General features: G+C 43.1%; 2 protein-coding genes across 6 annotated transcripts; one reads left to right on the top strand and one right to left on the bottom strand.

Annotated features, from left to right (window-relative positions):
- Window positions 1-295: 295 nt before the first annotated feature.
- Window positions 296-13,558, top strand: LOC135522089 (matrilin-2-like). Of its 5 annotated transcripts, none has more exons than XM_064948019.1 (13): window positions 296-402; window positions 2,035-2,174; window positions 5,828-6,036; window positions 6,720-7,083; window positions 7,194-7,316; window positions 7,619-7,747; window positions 8,646-8,768; window positions 9,168-9,290; window positions 10,052-10,174; window positions 11,164-11,574; window positions 11,709-11,861; window positions 12,587-12,679; window positions 13,091-13,558. In XM_064948019.1, the coding sequence occupies exons 2-13, from the start codon at window positions 2,036-2,038 to the stop codon at window positions 13,144-13,146; spliced, it is 2,046 nt and encodes a 681-aa protein (XP_064804091.1). In that variant the 5' UTR covers window positions 296-402; window position 2,035; the 3' UTR covers window positions 13,147-13,558. The 5 variants fall into 5 exon arrangements, with proteins under 5 accessions (XP_064804091.1, XP_064804090.1, XP_064804087.1 ...); XM_064948018.1 differs by having other exon boundaries at window positions 1,987-2,174; XM_064948015.1 differs by having other exon boundaries at window positions 296-495.
- A 1,927-nt stretch (window positions 13,559-15,485) lies between these two features.
- LOC135522088 (E3 ubiquitin-protein ligase rnf146) lies at window positions 15,486-19,019 on the bottom strand. Its single transcript, XM_064948014.1, has 3 exons — window positions 18,928-19,019; window positions 17,660-17,722; window positions 15,486-17,494 (listed from the first exon to the last, which is right to left on the bottom strand). The coding sequence occupies exon 3, from the start codon at window positions 17,480-17,482 to the stop codon at window positions 16,439-16,441; it is 1,044 nt and encodes a 347-aa protein (XP_064804086.1). The 5' UTR covers window positions 17,483-17,494; window positions 17,660-17,722; window positions 18,928-19,019; the 3' UTR covers window positions 15,486-16,438.
- Between the last annotated feature and the right edge of the window lie 512 nt (window positions 19,020-19,531).

Here is a 19,531-nt window from a genome sequence, read left to right as displayed (position 1 = left end):
TGTAAGAACAATAGATGGGATATCTGTTTGATTATTGGTCACTATTTCTGATCAAAGATCATGTGGTTACCAAAATGCTTGGTCGGCTCAGTTGAAGATGTCTTGATTGTGATTCACACACTGAAATGATAGTTTAAACTGATAACCTACTGTATGAAAACATGAAGATTTGATCCATTACTTTTTTTTCTCCAAATGTCTCCAATAGGAGGCTTCCTTCCCCAGGTTAGAGCCAGACTGAGGTAAGGCAGCTAAGAGTAAATACAGAATCAGTCAGTCCCAGAGGAGAGGGGGCAAGTCTAATGCATAGAGAGAGCGAGAGAGCGAGAAAGCTAAAGAACATCTGCATATTCTCTGACTGACTGCAGGACCACAAGTCACCAGCTTGACTCACTCACCCAGGTGGATTTCCTTTTCCTGCTTTACTTATTTTTTACAACATTTAATTTAGATATACTGACAGATCTTTTCACAAAACTTTATTTTGATATTAAGGTAAGGAGACTTTTGATATTTTGATGTTATTTTCAATAGTTAGTGTTGTCACACTGCAGCATGAAACCCCATGACAGATGTCGTGTTTACCACACAGAATCTAAGCCCGAAGATGACAATTTATTTTTTTAATAGAAGTAAACATATAGTAAACATGATTCAGATTCCACATTAGACTGTGTTTGATTGAGATTCAACATAAGATGACAAGGTACAATATGGCCATGACAAAAATGTTTTAAAAAATACTGTAGTTTGTAATTTTGATGTTTTTGTATATGGTCCATCTTCATTTTCAATTACAGACTGAATGAGTAATAGTAACAACTGCTGTATCCATCTCTGGCATGTGCAGGCTCTTGTTTTCACTTGTTTTTCACTTACCTAATGTTTGTGCAGCTGTGGTAGTTGAACAGGATGTTCCATGAGTGTGTGACCCTGCTTGCTTCTGGTCACTGACAGTCATCATAAACATGTCTGGTACACCTATGCAGCTCAAACCTGTGAACAGACTAAGGAACAACTCAGTGTAATCAGCTTGTCACTCGGGCTCCCGAGTGGCACAGCAGTCTAAGGCACTGCATCTCAGGCCCTAAGGCATCACTACAGATACACTGGTTTAAATCCAGGTTGTATCACAACCGGTTGTGATTGGGAGTCCCATAGGGCAGTGCACAATCTGGGTTTGGCCAGGTGTAGCCCGTCATTGTAAATAAGAATTTGTTCCTAACTGACTTAGTTAAATGGAACAAAGGTATACGTGTTCTAGAATGGGCATGGCTATGTCTCTTAAAGCCATGGAACACAACTACTGTATGTCTGTCAGAATGGCCCGTACAGTCAACAGCTGCCTGAGTGTTGTGTGTAGCAGCAGGGTGTATGGAGCGGTCTAAATGGGAGCAATAACAGATGGCTGACAAAGGAACAGTCTGCTGTGTATTATAGACCATTTTAAATCACTGCAAACCATCTGTAACATCTCAACTCAGAGTGGAGTTTTGTTCCATGTATTAATAACTCTATGGGAAGACACTCAGTTACATTTCAGTTCATAAACTGAAGGGAACTGGTGCATGTTTTATATTAGATTGTGGACCTCCCTCACTGGTAGCTTAGGTCAGGAATGTGTTGTATACATTGTAGCTCTAGGCTGCGTCTTAAATGACACCGTTTTCCCTATAAAGTGCACTACTTTTGACCATTATAGACAATAGAGGGCCATTTGGGACACAGCGCTAATCGTACTGTACGGCTGTGACATCAAATCAAATCAAATCATGGCAATCATTCTGGGTTAATGAGGTGAAATCTGAAGCTGTGGTTTCAGGCAGGCAGGAGGTGAAAGTGCTTCCTATTTATAATTCCTCTAGAGTCTGACTGACATCCCATCCCCAGTCTCCTGTCAGTGACTGGCAGTGTTTGTGTTTGTTGATGTGCACTCATCCTCAGGACTGGAGGTTGAGTTGGTTGTCTCTGCAATTGTTTTACCAGCTGCTGTCTGTCTGTCCACCCATTTGTCCGTGGGTTCCCCTGGTCAAGGATGAGGACTCTGGCCTTCGGGCTCTTTTGCCTGCTCTGCTGCGATGCAGTCAGAGTGGACCACAGAGACAGACGCCATCCCAGACCATCCATCCTGTCCAGAGGACGCAACGACTCGGCCGTCCAGTCCAACTCAGTGGGTAAGACCAGCAGAGATTACTGGTACTCAAGGAAATGTGGTGCTGGCTAAATACTGTGGTTTGTGTCACAATCAACACTATCAACAAGGCAGGTCCTACAGGTTCTGGTTTTGTCACACCTGGACTACTGTTCAGTCGTGTGGCCAGGTGCCACAAAGAGGGACCTCAGAAAATTACAATTCTCTCAGAACAGGGCAGCACGGCTGGCCCTTAAATGTACACTGGGTGCTAACATGAATAATATGCATGTACATCTCTCATGGCTCAAAGTGGAGGAGAGATTGACTTCATCACTACTTGTTTTTGTAAGAAGTGTTGACAAGCTGAATGTACGAACTGTCTGTTTAAACTACTAGCAAACAGCTCGGACACCCATGCATACCCCACAAGACATGCCACCAGAGGTCTCTTCACAATCCCCAAGTCCAGAACAGACTATTGGAGGCGCACAGTACTACATAGAGCCATGACTACATGGGACTCTATCCACATCAGGTAACTGATGCAAGCAGTAGAATCAGATTTAAAAAACAGATAAAAATACACTGTGAACAGACACGCACAGGCATAGACACACATACACATGATAAGACATGCACTCTACATACATGTAAACATGGATGTTGTAGTGTAAATATGTGATAGCGGAGTAGTGGCCTGAGGGAACGCACTAAATGTATTGGGTAAAGAGTTATGTAATGTCTTGTAATATTTTTAATTGTATATAACTGCCTTCATGTTGCTGGACCCGAGGAAGAGTATTAAATACAATTACAAATACAATGGAATGTAGTGGAATGCATGGAATATAATGGAAAATACAGTACAATATAATGGGACAGTACAATATAATGGGACATATAACACAAAATAATGGGACATATAGCGCAATATAATGGGACATACAATATAATGGGACATACAATATAATGGAATATACAGTACAATATAATGGAATATAGAGTACAATATGATGGAATATACAGTACAATATGATGGAATATACAGTACAATATAATGGAATATACAGTACAATATAATGGAATATACAGTACAATATAATGGGATATACATTATAATATAATGGGTTATACAGTACAATATAATGGAATATACAGTACAATATAATGGAATATACAGTACAATATAATGGGATATACATTATAATATAATGGGTTATACAGTACAATATAATGTAATATAGAGTACAATATAATGGAATATACAGTACAATATAATGGGATATACAATACAATATAATGGAACATACAGTACAATATGATGGAATATACAGACCATATATGTGTGCACAAGTACAGTATGTATATTCATAATTGGTCTGTATTTCCCGTTACAGTAAAGATCAAGTAAAATCGATGTCTGACCAGGGGAACTGGTCCTCTCCAGAGGGATATATGGAGCATGTAGAAGTTTTTCTTCTTGTCTTTTCCCAGGCTTAGTTTAGTGTTGATTGATTTACAGATTATTACTGGAGACTAGAGAACTCAGAATCTTTCCCCTGCTCTCAGGCTGACTAACTGAGCACACAAAGTAATAATCACTGTCCAAACTCAACCAGACAGTGTCAGAATTATGTACTACAGTACTTTAAGTAAGACCCAGTCTGTACCCAGAAACTTTTGGTTTCTTCATACAGAGAGCCCATGTAAATATCAGTTATATACCGTAAAGTAAGACTACTTCCAGTCAGATTACTGTATGTTCCTCAGAGAGCCCCTGTAAATAATATATTAGAGTTACAGTAAGCCTATATACAGTACAATACTTCCATTAAGGCTTTCTTTGTGTTCTCCCCCTGTAAATACTATATTAGAGTTAGAGTAAGCCTATATACAGTACAATACTTCCATTACTTCCAGTACATTACTTCCATTTATTTGTGTTCTCCCCCAGAGAGCCTGTGTAATTATCACATATAGTATGCCTGGCCTACTGTACCTCCAGTAATGTCTGTGTCTTTCCCCAGAGAGCCTGTGTAATTATCACATATAGTATGCCTGGCCTACTGTACCTCCAGTAATGTATGTGTCTTTCCCCAGAGAGTCTGTGTAACTATCACATATAGTATGCCTGGCCTACTGTACCTCCAGTAATGTCTGTGTCTTTCCCCAGAGAGCCTGTGTAATTATCACATATAGTATGCCTGGCCTACTGTACCTCCAGTAATGTCTGTGTCTTTCCCCAGAGAGCCTGTGTAATTATCACATATAGTATGCCTGGCCTACTGTATCTCCAGTAATGTCTGTGTCTTTCCCCAGAGAGCCTGTGTAATTATCACATATAGTATGCCTGTAATGCCTGTGTAATTATCACATATAGTAGCTCCAGTAATGTCTGTGTCTTTCCCCAGAGAGCCTGTGTAATTATCACATATAGTATGCCTGGCCTACTGTATCTCCAGTAATGTATGTGTCTTTCCCCAGAGAGCCTCTGTAATTATCACATATAGTATGCCTGGCCTACTGTAGCTCCAGTAATGTCTGTGTCTTTCCCCAGAGAGCCTGTATAACTATCACATATAGTATGCCTGGCCTACTGTACCTCCAGTAATGTCTGTGTAATTATCACATATAGTATGCCTGGCCTACTGTATCTCCAGTAATGTATGTGTCTTTCCCCAGAGAGCCTCTGTAATTATCACATATAGTATGCCTGGCCTACTGTAGCTCCAGTAATGTCTGTGTCTTTCCCCAGAGAGCCTGTGTAATTATCACATATAGTATGACTGGCCTACTGTACCTCCATGTAATGCCTGTGTAATTATCACATATAGTATGCCTGGCCTACTGTATCTCCAGTAATGTCTGTGTCTTTCCCCAGAGAGCCTGTGTAACTATCACATATAGTATGCCTGGCCTACTGTACCTCCAGTAATGCCTGTGTAACTATCACAAATAGTATGTCTGGCCTACTGTACCTCCAGTAATGCCTGTGTAATTATCACATATAGTATGCCTGGCCTACTGTATCTCCAGTAATGTCTGTGTCTTTCCCCAGAGAGCCTGTGTAACTATCACAAATAGTATGTCTGGCCTACTGTACCTCCAGTAATGCCTGTGTAATTATCACAAATAGTATGCCTGGCCTACTGTACCTCCAGTAATGCCTGTGTAATTATCACATATAGTATGCCTGGCCTACTGTATCTCCAGTAATGTATGTGTCTTTCCCCAGAGAGCCTGTGTAACTATCACATATAGTATGCCTGGCCTACTGTACCTCCAGTAATGTCTGTGTCTTTCCCGAGAGAGCCTGTATAACTATCACAAATAGTATGCCTGGCCTACTGTACCTCCAGTAATGCCTGTGTAATTATCACATATAGTATGCCTGGCCTACTGTACCTCCAGTAATGCCTGTGTAATTATCACATATAGTATGCCTGGCCTACTGTACCTCCAGTAATGCCTGTGTAATTATCACATATAGTATGCCTGGCCTACTGTACCTCCAGTAATGCCTGTGTAATTATCACATATAGTATGCCTGGCCTACTGTACCTCCAGTAATGCCTGTGTAATTATCACATATAGTATGCCTGGCCTACTGTACCTCCAGTAATGCCTGTGTAATTATCACATATAGTATGCCTGGCCTACTGTACCTCCAGTAACGCCTGTGTATTTCCCCAGAGAGCCTGTGTAAAGGGAAGCCCCTGGATTTTGTGTTCATCATCGATAGCTCCCGCAGCGTGCGTCCCAGCGACTACGAGAAGGTCAAGATCTTCATCACCAACATCCTGGCCTTCCTCGACGTGGGACCGGAGGCGACGCGCGTCGGGCTGCTGCAGTACGGCAGCGTGGTGCAGAACGAGTTCTCCCTCAACACCTACAGCAGCAAGGTACACTCTTAGAAAACAGGTACTATCTGGAACCCAAAAGGGTTCTTCAGCTGTTCCCATAGAAGAAGCCTTTGAAGAACCCTTTCTCCACAAACTACACTCTTAGAAGAAAAGGGTTCCATGGCTGTCCCTTTTTGGTTCCAGGTAAAACCCTTTTTGGCTCCAAGTAGAACCATTTTGGGTTCCATATAAAACCCTTTCCACAGATGGTTCTACATGGAACTCAAAATGGTTCTACATTGAGACAAAAATAGTTTTTTACTAGGAACCAAAAAGGGTTATCCTATGGGGACAGCTGAAGAACACTTCTGAAACCATCCCCCCCCCCCCCCCCTAAGAATATAGTTTGGGTAACAAGTTCTGTCTCGACACCAACAACAACAAGGTAGCCTAGAGAACAGGTTCTCTCTCGATGCACTTAGCTGAATAGCCGTTGTGCACTTGAGCAAAGTACTTCTACCCACAGGGATGTTGCAATGTGGCTGAACTTCCTTCCTCCCCAATGTGTGCCGTGTGGTGAGACTGGGAGCAGAAGAAACAGATGGACTATTCAGTACTGTTCTATTCTTTTTACAATATGCAATATGGTTTTCCAAGTACAGTTGCTCAGAAACAGTCTGTAACAAGAATCCCCAAAAAACTAACCCACCCACATTAACAAACACATAACTGTTGTATTCAAGGCAGATGTGGAGCGGGCGGTGAAGGCCATGGACCACCTGGCCACCGGCACCATGACCGGCCTGGCTATCCAGTACACCATGGAGACGGCCTTCACCGAGCCAGAGGGCGCCCGACCCGCCGACATGCACATCCCCCGCATCGCCATGATCATTACGGACGGGCGCCCCCAGGACACGGTGGAAGAGGTGGCGGCACAGGCCCGACAGGCAGGCATCCAGATATTCGCCATCGGAGTGGGCAGGGTGGATATGAACACGCTGCGGGTCATCGGGAGTGAGCCCCACTCGGAGCATGTGTACCTGGTGGCCAACTTCAGCCAGATAGAGACCCTCACCTCCGTCTTCCAGTCCAATCTGTGTGGAGGTGTTTTCTCTCTGTTCATCTCTCAACACACTCATGTGCTTTATTCATTATATTGATGGAGATTCTAAGGATGTATTATTTGTATGTATGTGTATGTGTGTATGTATTAGGTACAGATCTGTGCTCTGTGATGGACCATCCGTGTGATCACCTCTGTGTGAGCACCCCAGCCTCCTACATGTGCCGGTGTAGAAAGGGTTACACCCTTAACTCTGATGGCAAGACCTGCCACGGTGAGTGAGCAACTTAGTCAACTGTGCTCAACTCTATTATAACAGGCTTGACCACATCATTTGACTAAGAACATGGAAAATATGTTGCTTTTGGACAGACAAATTCACTAGAGGGGAACAAGGAAAAAAGTCAGTGGTGTAAATCAGAATCAGTGGGGCCTAGCTGGCTGGGTTAGGGTTTGCCTGTGGGACGGTGCAGTGCTAGGGCTGGTGAGATAGCAGGAGGCATAGGGTAAGGGTTAGCTACAGCAGTAGCATTAAATCCTGTCTTTGCCTATGTTGTGGTCCTCCTGGTTCTGTAGCGGAAGACCCGTGTGATGTGGTGGACCATGGCTGTGCCCACATCTGTGCCAAGGCGCCAGGGGTACTTGGCTACGAGTGTCGCTGCCGGCTTGGGTATGAACTCAACGAGGACGAGAGGACGTGCCGAAGTGAGATTCTTAGTTTTTCCTCTTTCGTTCGTTCATTTATTTATTTATTGTGGTTATGACTACAGTTAGCATAGAAAAAACTATGAATTTACTCTGGGAAAAAAAGTAATTTATCTGCTTGTGAAGGTTAACCTGAATTCCAGATTTCCATCTGTCCTTTCATTGCTCAAATCTGATGGTCTATTATACTGAAAACAATAAATAATTTGTTTTGGGCTACATTTCAGTCCATGGACTGGCTCAGTGATGCAACTATGCTTGACTATAGTAGTGTTCACAATCAGTTCTTTAAGCAGTTGAAGGGATGAATGTCCCAGATCAGTCCAACTCTAATACAGTATTTGGTCTCTTGTTGCCAGACGGAGGTCCAAGTCCACCCACATTTGGACGTGCCTCTAGTTCTCTAGTGGAACTTCAGACTTCAGAGTAGCATAGGGGAGATCTCCAAGAGGAAGTGTGCTTTTTGAATCATCTCACTGGCTGCTGACATATGGGGGAGTGTGTCCAGGGTGTTAGAATACAAAGAGATCATAACACAGCCAGGGTTCCATCTGTGGAAAGGTTTCTATATGGAACCCAAAAGGGGTTCTTCAAAGGGTTCTCCTATGGGGACAGCCGAACAACCCTTTCTGGTTCTAGATAGCACCTTTTTTCCTAAGAGTGTATGTTCCGATGCAAATTGCACAATAAACATTTTAGTTAACTAAAGAAAGCACCCTGTGGGTTAATTAAAACGGTAAGTGCTTAAAAGAAATAGGCAGAAACAACTGGTGTTACATGAAAAAAATTAAATTCCAAATTATAGGCACATATTCCCTCCTTTATCTCTTGTTAACATCCTGAGAATAATGTATGAATTCAAGCCAATCTATGTGTGTCTCTACCTTCCCCCCCCCAGGAATAGATTACTGTGACCTGGGGAACCATGGCTGTCAGCATGACTGTGTCAGCTCTCCTGAGTCCTACGTCTGTAGATGCACGAGGGGCTATGTTCTCAACCGCGATGGCAAGACCTGCAGCAGTAAGTTCATCACTCCTCTGGTTGTATGAACTGTGTAACTGTGCTATTAACAACACTGTACTCAACCTCCCCCTCCTGAGATGGCAGTGCCAGTACACCTCTAAAAATAGTTTAAAATATATTAAATCTAACAAATAAAGCAATCGTAAACTGTTCATTCAAAATATCAGTCACTGGAGGACTCAGCAACAGAGTGCTGTGCTCACTGTGTGGGCAGTGTTGAGGAAAACATTTGTAATGTATTTATTTGTTGAATGTAGTGAATATGTGAGTCACTGTTATATTTCTATATAACAGTGTAAAAGTGTTACTTCCCTGAAAGAATATTAGCATGCGTTGTCCCTTTCTCTCTCCTGCCTTGTTTCTATCTCTGTACCCGATGTGACTAACACCTCTCAGAGATTGACCACTGTGCTCTTGGCGACCACGGGTGTGAACATGAGTGTGTGAACACTGAAGATGTGTTTTTCTGTAAATGCCATGAAGGCTACATACTCAGACCTGATAATAAAGCCTGCAAAAGTAAGTCTCACCTGCTTCACACTAGAATAGTGTATGCTCTCAGTCTCACCTGCTTCACACTAGAATAGTGTATGCTCTCAGTCTCACCTGCTTCACACTAGAATAGTGTATGCTCTGTCTCACTTGCTTCACACTAGAATAGTGTATGCTCTCAGTCTCACCTGCTTCACACAAGAATAGTGTATGCTCTCAGTCTCACCTGCTTCACACAAGAATAGTGTATGCTCTCAGTCTCACCTGCTTCACACTAGAATAGTGTATGCTCTCAGTCTCACCTGCTTCACACTAGAATAGTGTATGCTCTCAGTCTCACCTGCTTCACACTAGAATAGTGTATGCTCTGTCTCACTTGCTTCACACTAGAATAGTGTATGCTCTCAGTCTCACCTGCTTCACACAAGAATAGTGTATGCTCTCAGTCTCACCTGCTTCACACAAGAATAGTGTATGCTCTCAGTCTCACCTGCTTCACACTATAATAGTGTATGCCCTCAGTCTCACCTGCTTGACACTAGAATAGTGTATGCTCTGTCTCACCTGCTTCACACTAGAATAGTGTATGCTCTGTCTCACCTGCTTCACACTAGAATAGTGTATGCTCTCAGTCTCACCTGCTTCACACTATAATAGTGTATGCTCTCAGTCTCACCTAATACACAGAAATATAACTTGTATTCAATTTTTTACTTAGATTTCAACATACTAGCAGGTCTTGCTTATTGACCTCAACAACTGGGTCTGATCACTTTTACTTACTGCAGGGCTTGATCCATGTTCCCTTGGTAACCATGGCTGTGAGCATGACTGTGTGAACACTGAAGATTCATTTGTGTGTCGATGTCGAGAAGGCTACAAACTCAGACCTGATAACAGAACCTGCCAGAGTAAGTCCATGGCCTGCTTCCATGTCTTACTATCAGCTGTGTGGTAACAGATCTTTTGGACATGGCACAGTAATAAGAGGATCTTCTCTATGCATCATGCTGTTTTGGCCCAATGGATTCACATCCCTTTGAATTGGTATGTTAGAATGAATGTTACGCATTAATGCTTATATGACTGAGGGAAGTTGGACTGCCTTCAAATATACACCTAATTGCCTCTTTTGTAATGGGTCTGACTGTGACTGAGTGTTTTTCCATCCTGGTATTTATATGTTACATAATTTGGATGAGTGTGATTATGAGGTCATGGTTAATCCTGATGCTCCCTCTAGTCCAGGGTGTTATTTTCCTGGATTAAGAGGAATATTCCATACCGTTTGACAGTGACAGGCACATGTCGTGAAGGAAGAAAGAGTAGTTCTCGATAGGTAGATAGATGGATATTCTTGCACATTATTACCCAATGTTGCATTGAAATGACTGTCTTTGGAACCATGAAGCCTGGAGTAGAGAACACACATTTCCATTATTAATAAAAATTATCCTTATACTATTATACAATATGACCTGCACCAGGGGCGCAACTTTCACTGGGGAGACATGTCCCCCCCCACATTCTGAAATTGCATTTTTGTCCCCACCCCCAGTTTTGTCATTGGAATGTGATACAAAACGAGGCAACTGTGTGCTTTAGGACCATGCTGACGCCTCGAGCGGTCGGGTAGGCTGTTGGGAGTGTTTATCGGAATGGATAAAAAAATGTAAAAGATAAATATGTCCCCGCCACTTCTAAAACCAAAGTTGCGCCCCTGACCTGCACACAGGCCTTCATAATGTTGGGCCATTATTGTAGAATGAGACAGTTATTAGCCTATCAGTGACCTCATTTAAGTAATGTAGGCTAGTACTTTCTGCTGCTGTCTTGCCATGGTATAGTTGATTTGGGGAGTCATGACTTGACTCAACACTATTTGTCTCTACTATGGCAGAGGCAGTGTGTGGAGATGGAGTGATGGATCTGGTATTTGTAATTGACGGCTCTAAGAGCCTGGGACCGGCCAACTTTGAGCTGGTCAAGCAGTTTGTGAACGGCATCGTGTACTCTCTGGACGTGTCCGGCACGGGCACCCACGTGGGGCTGCTGCAGTACTCCAGTAAGGTCCGCACAGAGTTCACCCTGGGTCAGTATACCTCAGGCCGGGACATCAACAGGGCCGTGTTGCAGATGCAATACATGGGCAGAGGATCCATGACGGGTGCTGCCCTGCGTCACATGTTTGAGTACAGCTTCTCTGCCAAGGAGGGGGCCAGGCCCGACATACCACGGGTCAGCATCGTGTTCACCGACGGACGATCCCAGGATGATGTGTCGAAATGGGCCACAAAGGCAAAGGATGCTGGTACGGTTTCTTTACGTTGTGTTTGCTAAAATTGATCTGATTGCAGAGCCATTTAAAGAGCCTTTAATAGAGTACCATTTTCTCTTAAAGGAGTCATTCATCCACTTCCTTCTGACCTGCTTCTCTGTCCCCAGGTATCACGATATATGCACTTGGTGTTGGTAAAGCCATCGAAGAAGAGCTCAGGGAAATTGCTTCCGAGCCAGATGATAAGCATTTGTACTATGCTGAAGATTTTAGCAACATGGGAGAAATTACAGACAAATTGAAGTCACGGATATGTAAAGGTACCCAATGCATAAAACACACTCTAAAATAACTTTCTTATTAAAGATCCATCACAGCTACACATTATTCATTATTTCTCACACTTTCCTGCACAGTGCACAAATCCTCTCATCTTGAATACATTTTGAATTCTATAAATACAAATAGTGAATCAAAAATGCCCCAAAACCCATCTAAAGTCTTAAAACAAATCAGATTGTTTATGAAGGTGGTGCTTAGACTTCCATATAATGATTTATACTTAAGCAATAAGGCCTGGGGGGGGGGGGGGGGTGGTACATGGCTAATATACCATGGCTAAGGGCTGTTCTTATGCACGGCGCAACGCAGAGTGCCTGTGTACAGCCCTAGGCTGTGGTACATTGGCAAAAAAAACATAAACCCCCGAGGTGCCTTATTGCTATTATCGCACGTCTGTCAGCCAACCAGTATTCAGGGCTCGTACCACCCAGTTTATAATGTGTGTTTGATCGATTTTCTCTCATGCACTGCATTTCAGGAAATATATATTGAGGAGCGTGTAAGGACTTTATGTTCAGGGGGAAAATGCTGTACATCTCTGCCATCTGCAGGTGTTTTTATGAAGTACAACAGAAACCATACCATTGGAGGGCTATCATTGTACAGTATATTGTGAGGCTCTGGGAATTAATAATTGTATTGCACTTGATCTGTGTCAGTCTATTCCTAAAAGACAATTCATACTGTGTCTGTCTGTGAACAGAGAAACCCTCCCCTCAAGATATGTGTAAGTGTGAGAACGTGATGCTCTTCCAGAGGCAGGTCAACGAACAGCTTAGGAGACTGACCCAGAATAATATCCTTTACAGCCCTGTGGTGGTGTACATACTTTAGATAAGGTCTTTAATATTGCCATGACATTGAATGCTTTCCAAATGGTACCCTTTTACCTGTATAGTGTGCTACTTTTGACTAGAGGCCTATCAGCCCTGGTCAAACGTAGTTCACTATAAAGGAAATAGGCTACAGGCCTATCAGCCCTGGTCAAACGTAGTTCACTATAAAGGAAATAGGCTACAGGCCTATCAGCCCTGGTCAAACGTAGTTCACTATAAAGGAAATAGGCTGCCATTTAGGATGCACAGGCCTAGCCCTAAACGTCACTTTAAAACTATAAAGTGTTCACTATAAAGGAAATCAGGAAATTTAAAAGTTCACTATAAAGGAAATAGGCTTCAGACCTTAATGTGTAATAAAGGAAATAGGCTTGAGGTTGTGTCAAAAAGGATGGAGACCCTTGAGAATCAGCTTGGACCCAAATGAAGGACAAAGACATTGTTTATCTGTTCGTCCTCAACTGGCCTGCGGTGCAAGAGCATTACTCAACTTCAAGTGATAACTTTAAGCTATTTCAACAAGCTACACTGAAATATAATACGGGATATTTTCTACAGTAACTGCTATTTATATTCTGAACAAAACTATGCATTTATGCATGTGGCTGTGGACTGGAGTAAGTGAAGCCAAAAATACTGTATATCTTTGCTATATTCAGGTAACAAAATGTGTTTATTTTTAAAAGTAAGATGTTATTTGGCAGATAACTGCAATTTATAGATACAAATATAACTCGTATAAAATACAGTACATTTTATGACAAATCAAAGTAAAATTACTTGTATTTCAAGCTAAATACTTTCTATTGCTGTTGTGAATAAAATCCCTGTTGATCTTGCTTGTATTGTACTTTCTGAAACACCAAGATGTGTCAACGTTTTCAAAGATCGGAAGATCAAATCATCGGTTAGATTCCAACAAGGTTTTTGTATAAAACATTAGAAGCAAACATAGTGGTCTTACTGCTGCAATTTCCAACCACACCCCCAAGACTGAGCCGAACAATAGCACACACACAGAGATAGTGAGAATAACAAGAAGAGGATTCTCTATCCAGCCCACTACAGTTGGGAGTTATCATTCTCCAGTTAAGAGACTAGGTCATACAGACCTATCTATAAATTCATCAAGGGACCTCAATACCACACAAATCTCTACCAACTACAGTAGATGCCCCACTACTTTATTCGTCTCTGATAACTATTTGTAGGCCAGCGGAAGAATTCTCCATCTGTCCTGCTGTTCCAATAAATGTACAATGCCGATGGTGTGTTCTTTTTCAACCAGGGTAGGAGATTCATGTGAATTCTGAATAATCTAACAATGAAACGTTCTGTTTGTCCTGCTGCATAGATCTAGGCTAGAGTCAGTCGCTCCTTTTCCCCTCTCTGATAGATCAAGCTTCACTATGGTGTGAACCTGGCTGGTAGTTCTCTGGTCCCTGGATAACACACCACCAGGGGTACGTCCCAAATGGCACCCTATTCCCTACATAGTGGGCCCTGGTCAAAGGTAGTGCACTAAATAGGGAGCCATTTTGGATGCAACCCACCAGGCCTTTTGTCTTCCTCTCCCGTCCCTTTACAACGGTCATGTGTTTCCTGGACAAACACCAGGCTTTGGTGTTGCTTACAGATACACTGTGATCAGAATATCAAACCAGGGCGTGAGATGAATTCAGAGGGTTGGAACCTGTCTGTTGAAGTAGGTACGCTACCAAGTGGACCTGTGCAGGGCAAGAGCAGCAGGTGCATGGTATTATCAAGTGGTGAGGTACACTACATGATCAAAAGTATGTGGACACCTGCTCGTCAAACATCTCATTCAAAAATCATGGAGTTGGTCCCCCCTTTGCTGTTATAACAGCCTGCACTTTTCTGGGAAGGGTTTCACTATATGTTGGAACATTGCTGCGGGACTTGCTTCCATTCAGCCACAAGAGCATTAGTGAGGTTGGGCGAATCGCCCTGGCTCGCAGTCGGCGTTCCAATTCCTCCCAAAGTTGTTTGATGGAGTTGAGGTCAGGGCTCTGTGCAGGCCAGTCAAGTTATTCCACACTGATCGACAAACCATTTCTGTATGGACTTCGCCTTGTGCACGCACAGGGGCATTGTCATGCTGAAACAGGAAATGGTCTTCCCCAAACTGATCGAAGGCTTGTGTGCTGCTGCTCAGCCATGGAAACCCATTTAATGAAGCTCCCAACTAATCGTTATTGAGCTGACATTGCTTCCAGAGTCAGTATGGAACTCAGTAGTGAGTGTAACAACCTAGGACAGAGGATTTTTACACACTTCAGTGGTCCCGTTCCGTGAGCTTGTGTGGCCTACCACTTCGTGGCTGAGCCGCTGTTACTCCTATACGTTTCCACTTCACAATAACAGCACTTATAGTTGACCTGGGCAGCTCTAGCAGGGTAGACATTTGACCAACTGACTTGTTGGAAAGGTGGCATCCTATGACGGTGCCACGTTAAGTCACTGAGCTGTTCAGTAAGGCGATTCTACTGACAATGTTTGTCTATGGAGAACGCATGGCTGTGTGCCCGATTTTATTCACCTGTCAGCAACTGTTGTGTCCGAAATCCACAAATTTTAAGGGGTGTCCGTAGAGTTGTCACATGAGAAATATCAGGGTAAAAAAATACATTGTGACCAGATTTGATACAAGACAGCTTATTTCTTGCATGACGTCGCTAGTTGTGTTGGCATGTGATCAGCTCGCCTTTTGCTTTCATCAAACAAAAACAATACTTCCAATCAACATTTTGGGTTGATGAAGACACATTTTATTTAAAATCACATACCATGTAAAAGATTACAAACCAAAAATCATTACAGAAAGTAAAGGTTATTATAAAGATAGTAAAATTGAGCTCAACAGATGACAATGACAGTCAGCTGGTAAGAAATATAAAAACAATAACATTTAAAACTTAAAATGTTTTGCAGGAGACAGCCAGCAAGCCACCTAGCAACCGTTGCTCTTCTCTTACTGTCTTAGTAATCACACAATAGAATTTACAACCATAGGAAAACAAAGAAAAAAACAGTTAAACTAAAATCAAAAACATCAGTCCTCTTCACCAGTAGTGTTTAAGAATCCAACCCCTCTCTTAAAACACATGCACACATTATGAAACAGACTAGCATTACAGATGAATAATCAGCAACTGAACACTACGAACATGCTTCGCTTTTGAAACTCAAATGAAAATGTCTACTAACCTTTTTGATCAGAGGTCATGGAGCATGGTGTTAATCACTTTGGAGCAGCCAAGAACTCAACACACAAAGCTGCTGCAGAGAGGGGAAAACAACCACTGATCTGATCAAAACAACTGTTGATTAGCTGATAAGAGGCTGCTACCTGATTCAGTTAAATACATGTCTCTGAAAATAATAAGTCTCCATCTTTCAACACGGCTGCATCACATACTGTCTGCAGGCATGAGGACGTTCAAACAACTTACACGAAACAACAATTCAACGCTCAACTAACAAGTTGTATGGGGAAAGACTGCTCCTAAGGCCCACCAGTAAATTTTGACTATAACTAATTTTCAGGGGGTAATTTTCATCTTTAAAAGTCTAATAATGAGAGTGTGAGAGTCCTTGCCTTGAGACAGTTGTTTGCAGGGGTTGGTTTTAATCTGTTTCAGAGTCCTATGTTAGCTGAGAATGTTAGCTACAGTGCAGAGGATCATGATGAGTTGAGCTCACACTTCAGTACACTGGCCGTCAGGCCTTCGCGACCTCACACTGCTGCTGGAGGCCTCAGCCCCAGGGGGGGACCTGTCCTCTGGGCTCTCCCCCAAATGCAGTCTCTGCTCCCGGGGCTCCACTGCCTCCCCATCCCCCTCATCACTCCAGTCCCCAGACCCATCCACAGAGGTGTTAGGACCAGATGACATGGAGGGTGTGGCGGTGGCCTCCTCTTCTCCCTCCCCGACTTCAGCCCTCTCCGGCGCATCTGTGGGGCTGATGTGGAGCAGGGCCAGGGTGTCTTCCAGGGAGGGGCTGGTGGGGCTGCCAGGCTGGCCCCCCAGAGAGGTGGGAGGCCTGGCAGGAGCAGACAGGACTGTGGAGGTAGCTGGAGCTGCTGCAGCCTGCTGCACTGAGGCTGCTGAAGTATCAGCCCCGTCTGCAGAGTTCCCTCTCCCTGCCGCAGCGGACCCCTGCGTGCCACCCTCGATGTCCAGACGGAGGCCCGCCACCCCTTTCTTGGGGATGTCCACAACGTCCCGTTTTATCTTGCGGCGGCGGCCGTGTTCATTGCGCCGGTACTGCACCATGTTCTCCAGGTCGGCCACGTACAGGAACCCGGCTATCAGCATCTCAGCTGTTTTCTTGCCCTTGGAGAAAGCGTCCTCCAGCTCACGACTGGTCCTCTCGTCATACTGCCACCAGCCATTTCTCCCCTCATAGTACCATGCGTTGTCCCCTGCGGCAGCCCGCCCTCCGGTCTTAAGCTCTTCGGGGGACAGCAGAGTGGGGTGCTCCAGGAAGTCCTCGGGAACCTCCTGTCTACAGAGAGCACAGCGCTTGCTCTGCCAGGACGCCCCTTTCACACACAGGAAACAAAAGACGTGGCGGCAGGGTAGCTGGACAGGGTGGACACAGCTCTGCAGGCAGATGGCACACTCTGGGACAGGCAGGGCAGGTGATGAGCCACTGGAACCAGAGCAGGCAGAGTCACCACTCCCCTTCTTACTGGATGGGAGCGAGCTCACAGAGTGGTCAACCTCACCGCAGCTAGCCATCCTTAGGAAGTACTTTAGGGGGGGACCATTATTGAGACCATTATTGACACAAAAGGATGTAAATGTGAACTACTAGCATCACAGTTGTCAAATTAAATCAACCAATACACTGAACAAGTTAAGGCAGTTTATTTAGATACACACAGGACAGGCAGAGATTCTGTAGTAGCTACTTACTGTAATATCTGCTAATGTTGCCGCTGTAGCATTAGGCTTATTGGTGGTTCTTCAAATGTCTCACTGCCAAAAGGAAACAAAGGTTATAGCACAGATTTTATGCTTTTTTAATCGATAGATGAACTTCCGATTCCGGGAAACACAGTAAACAATACGGGAATGATGATATCAATAGTCGATTATCCAAAACCAATTGAAACACTATTTTCAACTAAACCATGAAAAGAAGACTGGAACAGGGTCCAGATACCCTAGCTAGTTAACAATGACATGGGGCAAGCCTAGCTAGCTAAAATAAAACATGTGGGTATATGCTCCTAAAAACCAATGAGGAGATGGGAGAGGCAGGACTTGAGCATCATAAATAGAACCAATTATTCTATTTTAGCACCTGTCCAAGCAGAACTGCGCGAGCAGTGTGGAAGAAATGATTTAATAACATGCGTCTACATTTATTTTACAACACGAGCAGTGTGGTCAGTATGTGAGCTAGCGAACTGACAATACCTGTATCGCGATACTCGTTAGTATCGTGGCAAGGAAACAAAACGAAGGACCTTTCACTTATTTTGGAAAACAGCCCTAATGTTGAAAACAAAACATTATGTTTTCATCCAGTGACACATTTATTTATTATCCAGTGTAATATTTATTTTCTAAGCTACAGCTAACTATTTTATATACAGCTTGTTAGTAAAGGACCAAAAAGTTGAGTTTACTTCATGTTAATTTTTCACATAGAAAAAATATCGTGATATAGTCCTACCAAAAACTAGCGAACAGTAGGTGTTTTGTTCTTCGAGGGTAAGCCATCGTCAGCAAGGTAGCTAGCTACCGTTGGCTAATCTCCGAGCTAGAAAACTCGACAGCATTCTCCTTTTACATAACATTAATGTAGCTAGCTACGGCCATTATATTTTGATATATTCGGTGTTGTTATTCGCATTGAAACTGCGACAAACTGACGTTAGCTAGTGTGCTAACTTTGATTTGAACTAACGTTACCCACCCCCAGGAGGAATCAAAACAATGAGACCTGTTGTATCCAAGTTTCTAGGATTGACAACATAGCTAGCTAACGTTAGCCTGCCGTCTCAGTCGAGAAAGACAGCGCTAGTCACTTCTCTCTCTTAGCCGATACTGTCATTTCGCATGTTATATTTATCGGTCATTGTGTGTCTCTTGTATTGTTAAATATTACATTGATTATAAATCATACACATGTAACTGAATTAGCTGCATGGCGAGAAATGTTATATTAAACTCACCCGTCTGTTTTCCTCCACAAAAAGCAACGTAGTAAGTTTAGCCTAACGTATGATGACTACGTTTATTGAACGTAATCACGCACATTACAATTTTCTCGAATCAGCGGAGAAGTGCAAAATGAAGAAATTGCAGACCGCAATTCGGGGCGTTTCTTAATGTGGGCTTTCCTTGATATTAGAACACGCCCATTGGTGTAAAACATTGGTCAGTCCACATATTAAAAAAAAAAACTTTATTTAACTAGGCAAGTCAGTTAAGAACAAATTCTTATCTACAATGACAGCCTACCCCAGCCAAAATGGTGGTCACACCAGATGCTGGCTGGTTTTCTGATCCACTCCCCAACTTAAAAAAAAGGTATCTGTGAACAACAGATGTAGATCTGTATTTCCAGTCATGTGAAATCAATAGATTAGGGCCTAATTCATTTATTTCAATTGATTGATTTCCTTATATGAACTGTAAATAATCTTTGAAATTGGTGCATTTATATTTTTGTTCAGTGTAGTTACACACACAGCACTTTTACCATACAATGTTTTCAACTTGCATATTTGATACATGATCAGACTGTGCATGTTAATTTATGTATACCTTATGATC

Source organism: Oncorhynchus masou, chromosome 30 (genome assembly GCF_036934945.1).
Source record: "Oncorhynchus masou masou isolate Uvic2021 chromosome 30, UVic_Omas_1.1, whole genome shotgun sequence".
NCBI lineage: Eukaryota > Metazoa > Chordata > Actinopteri > Salmoniformes > Salmonidae > Oncorhynchus > Oncorhynchus masou.
Note: the sequence above shows the minus strand (reverse complement) of the source record. Positions and strands in the feature narration are given on the sequence as shown.

Excerpts from the sequence above, each read along its gene's own strand:
- LOC135522088 (XM_064948014.1), bottom strand. The coding sequence starts at position 17,482 with ATGGCTAGCTGCGGTGAGGTTGACCACTCTGTGAGCTCGCTCCCATCC.
- LOC135522089 (XM_064948019.1), top strand. The coding sequence starts at position 2,036 with ATGAGGACTCTGGCCTTCGGGCTCTTTTGCCTGCTCTGCTGCGATGCA. Across the intron at positions 6,037-6,719 it reads TCAACACCTACAGCAGCAAG|GCAGATGTGGAGCGGGCGGT; the intron begins GTACACTCTTAG and ends GTTGTATTCAAG. Across the intron at positions 10,175-11,163 it reads TGATAACAGAACCTGCCAGA|AGGCAGTGTGTGGAGATGGA; the intron begins GTAAGTCCATGG and ends CTACTATGGCAG.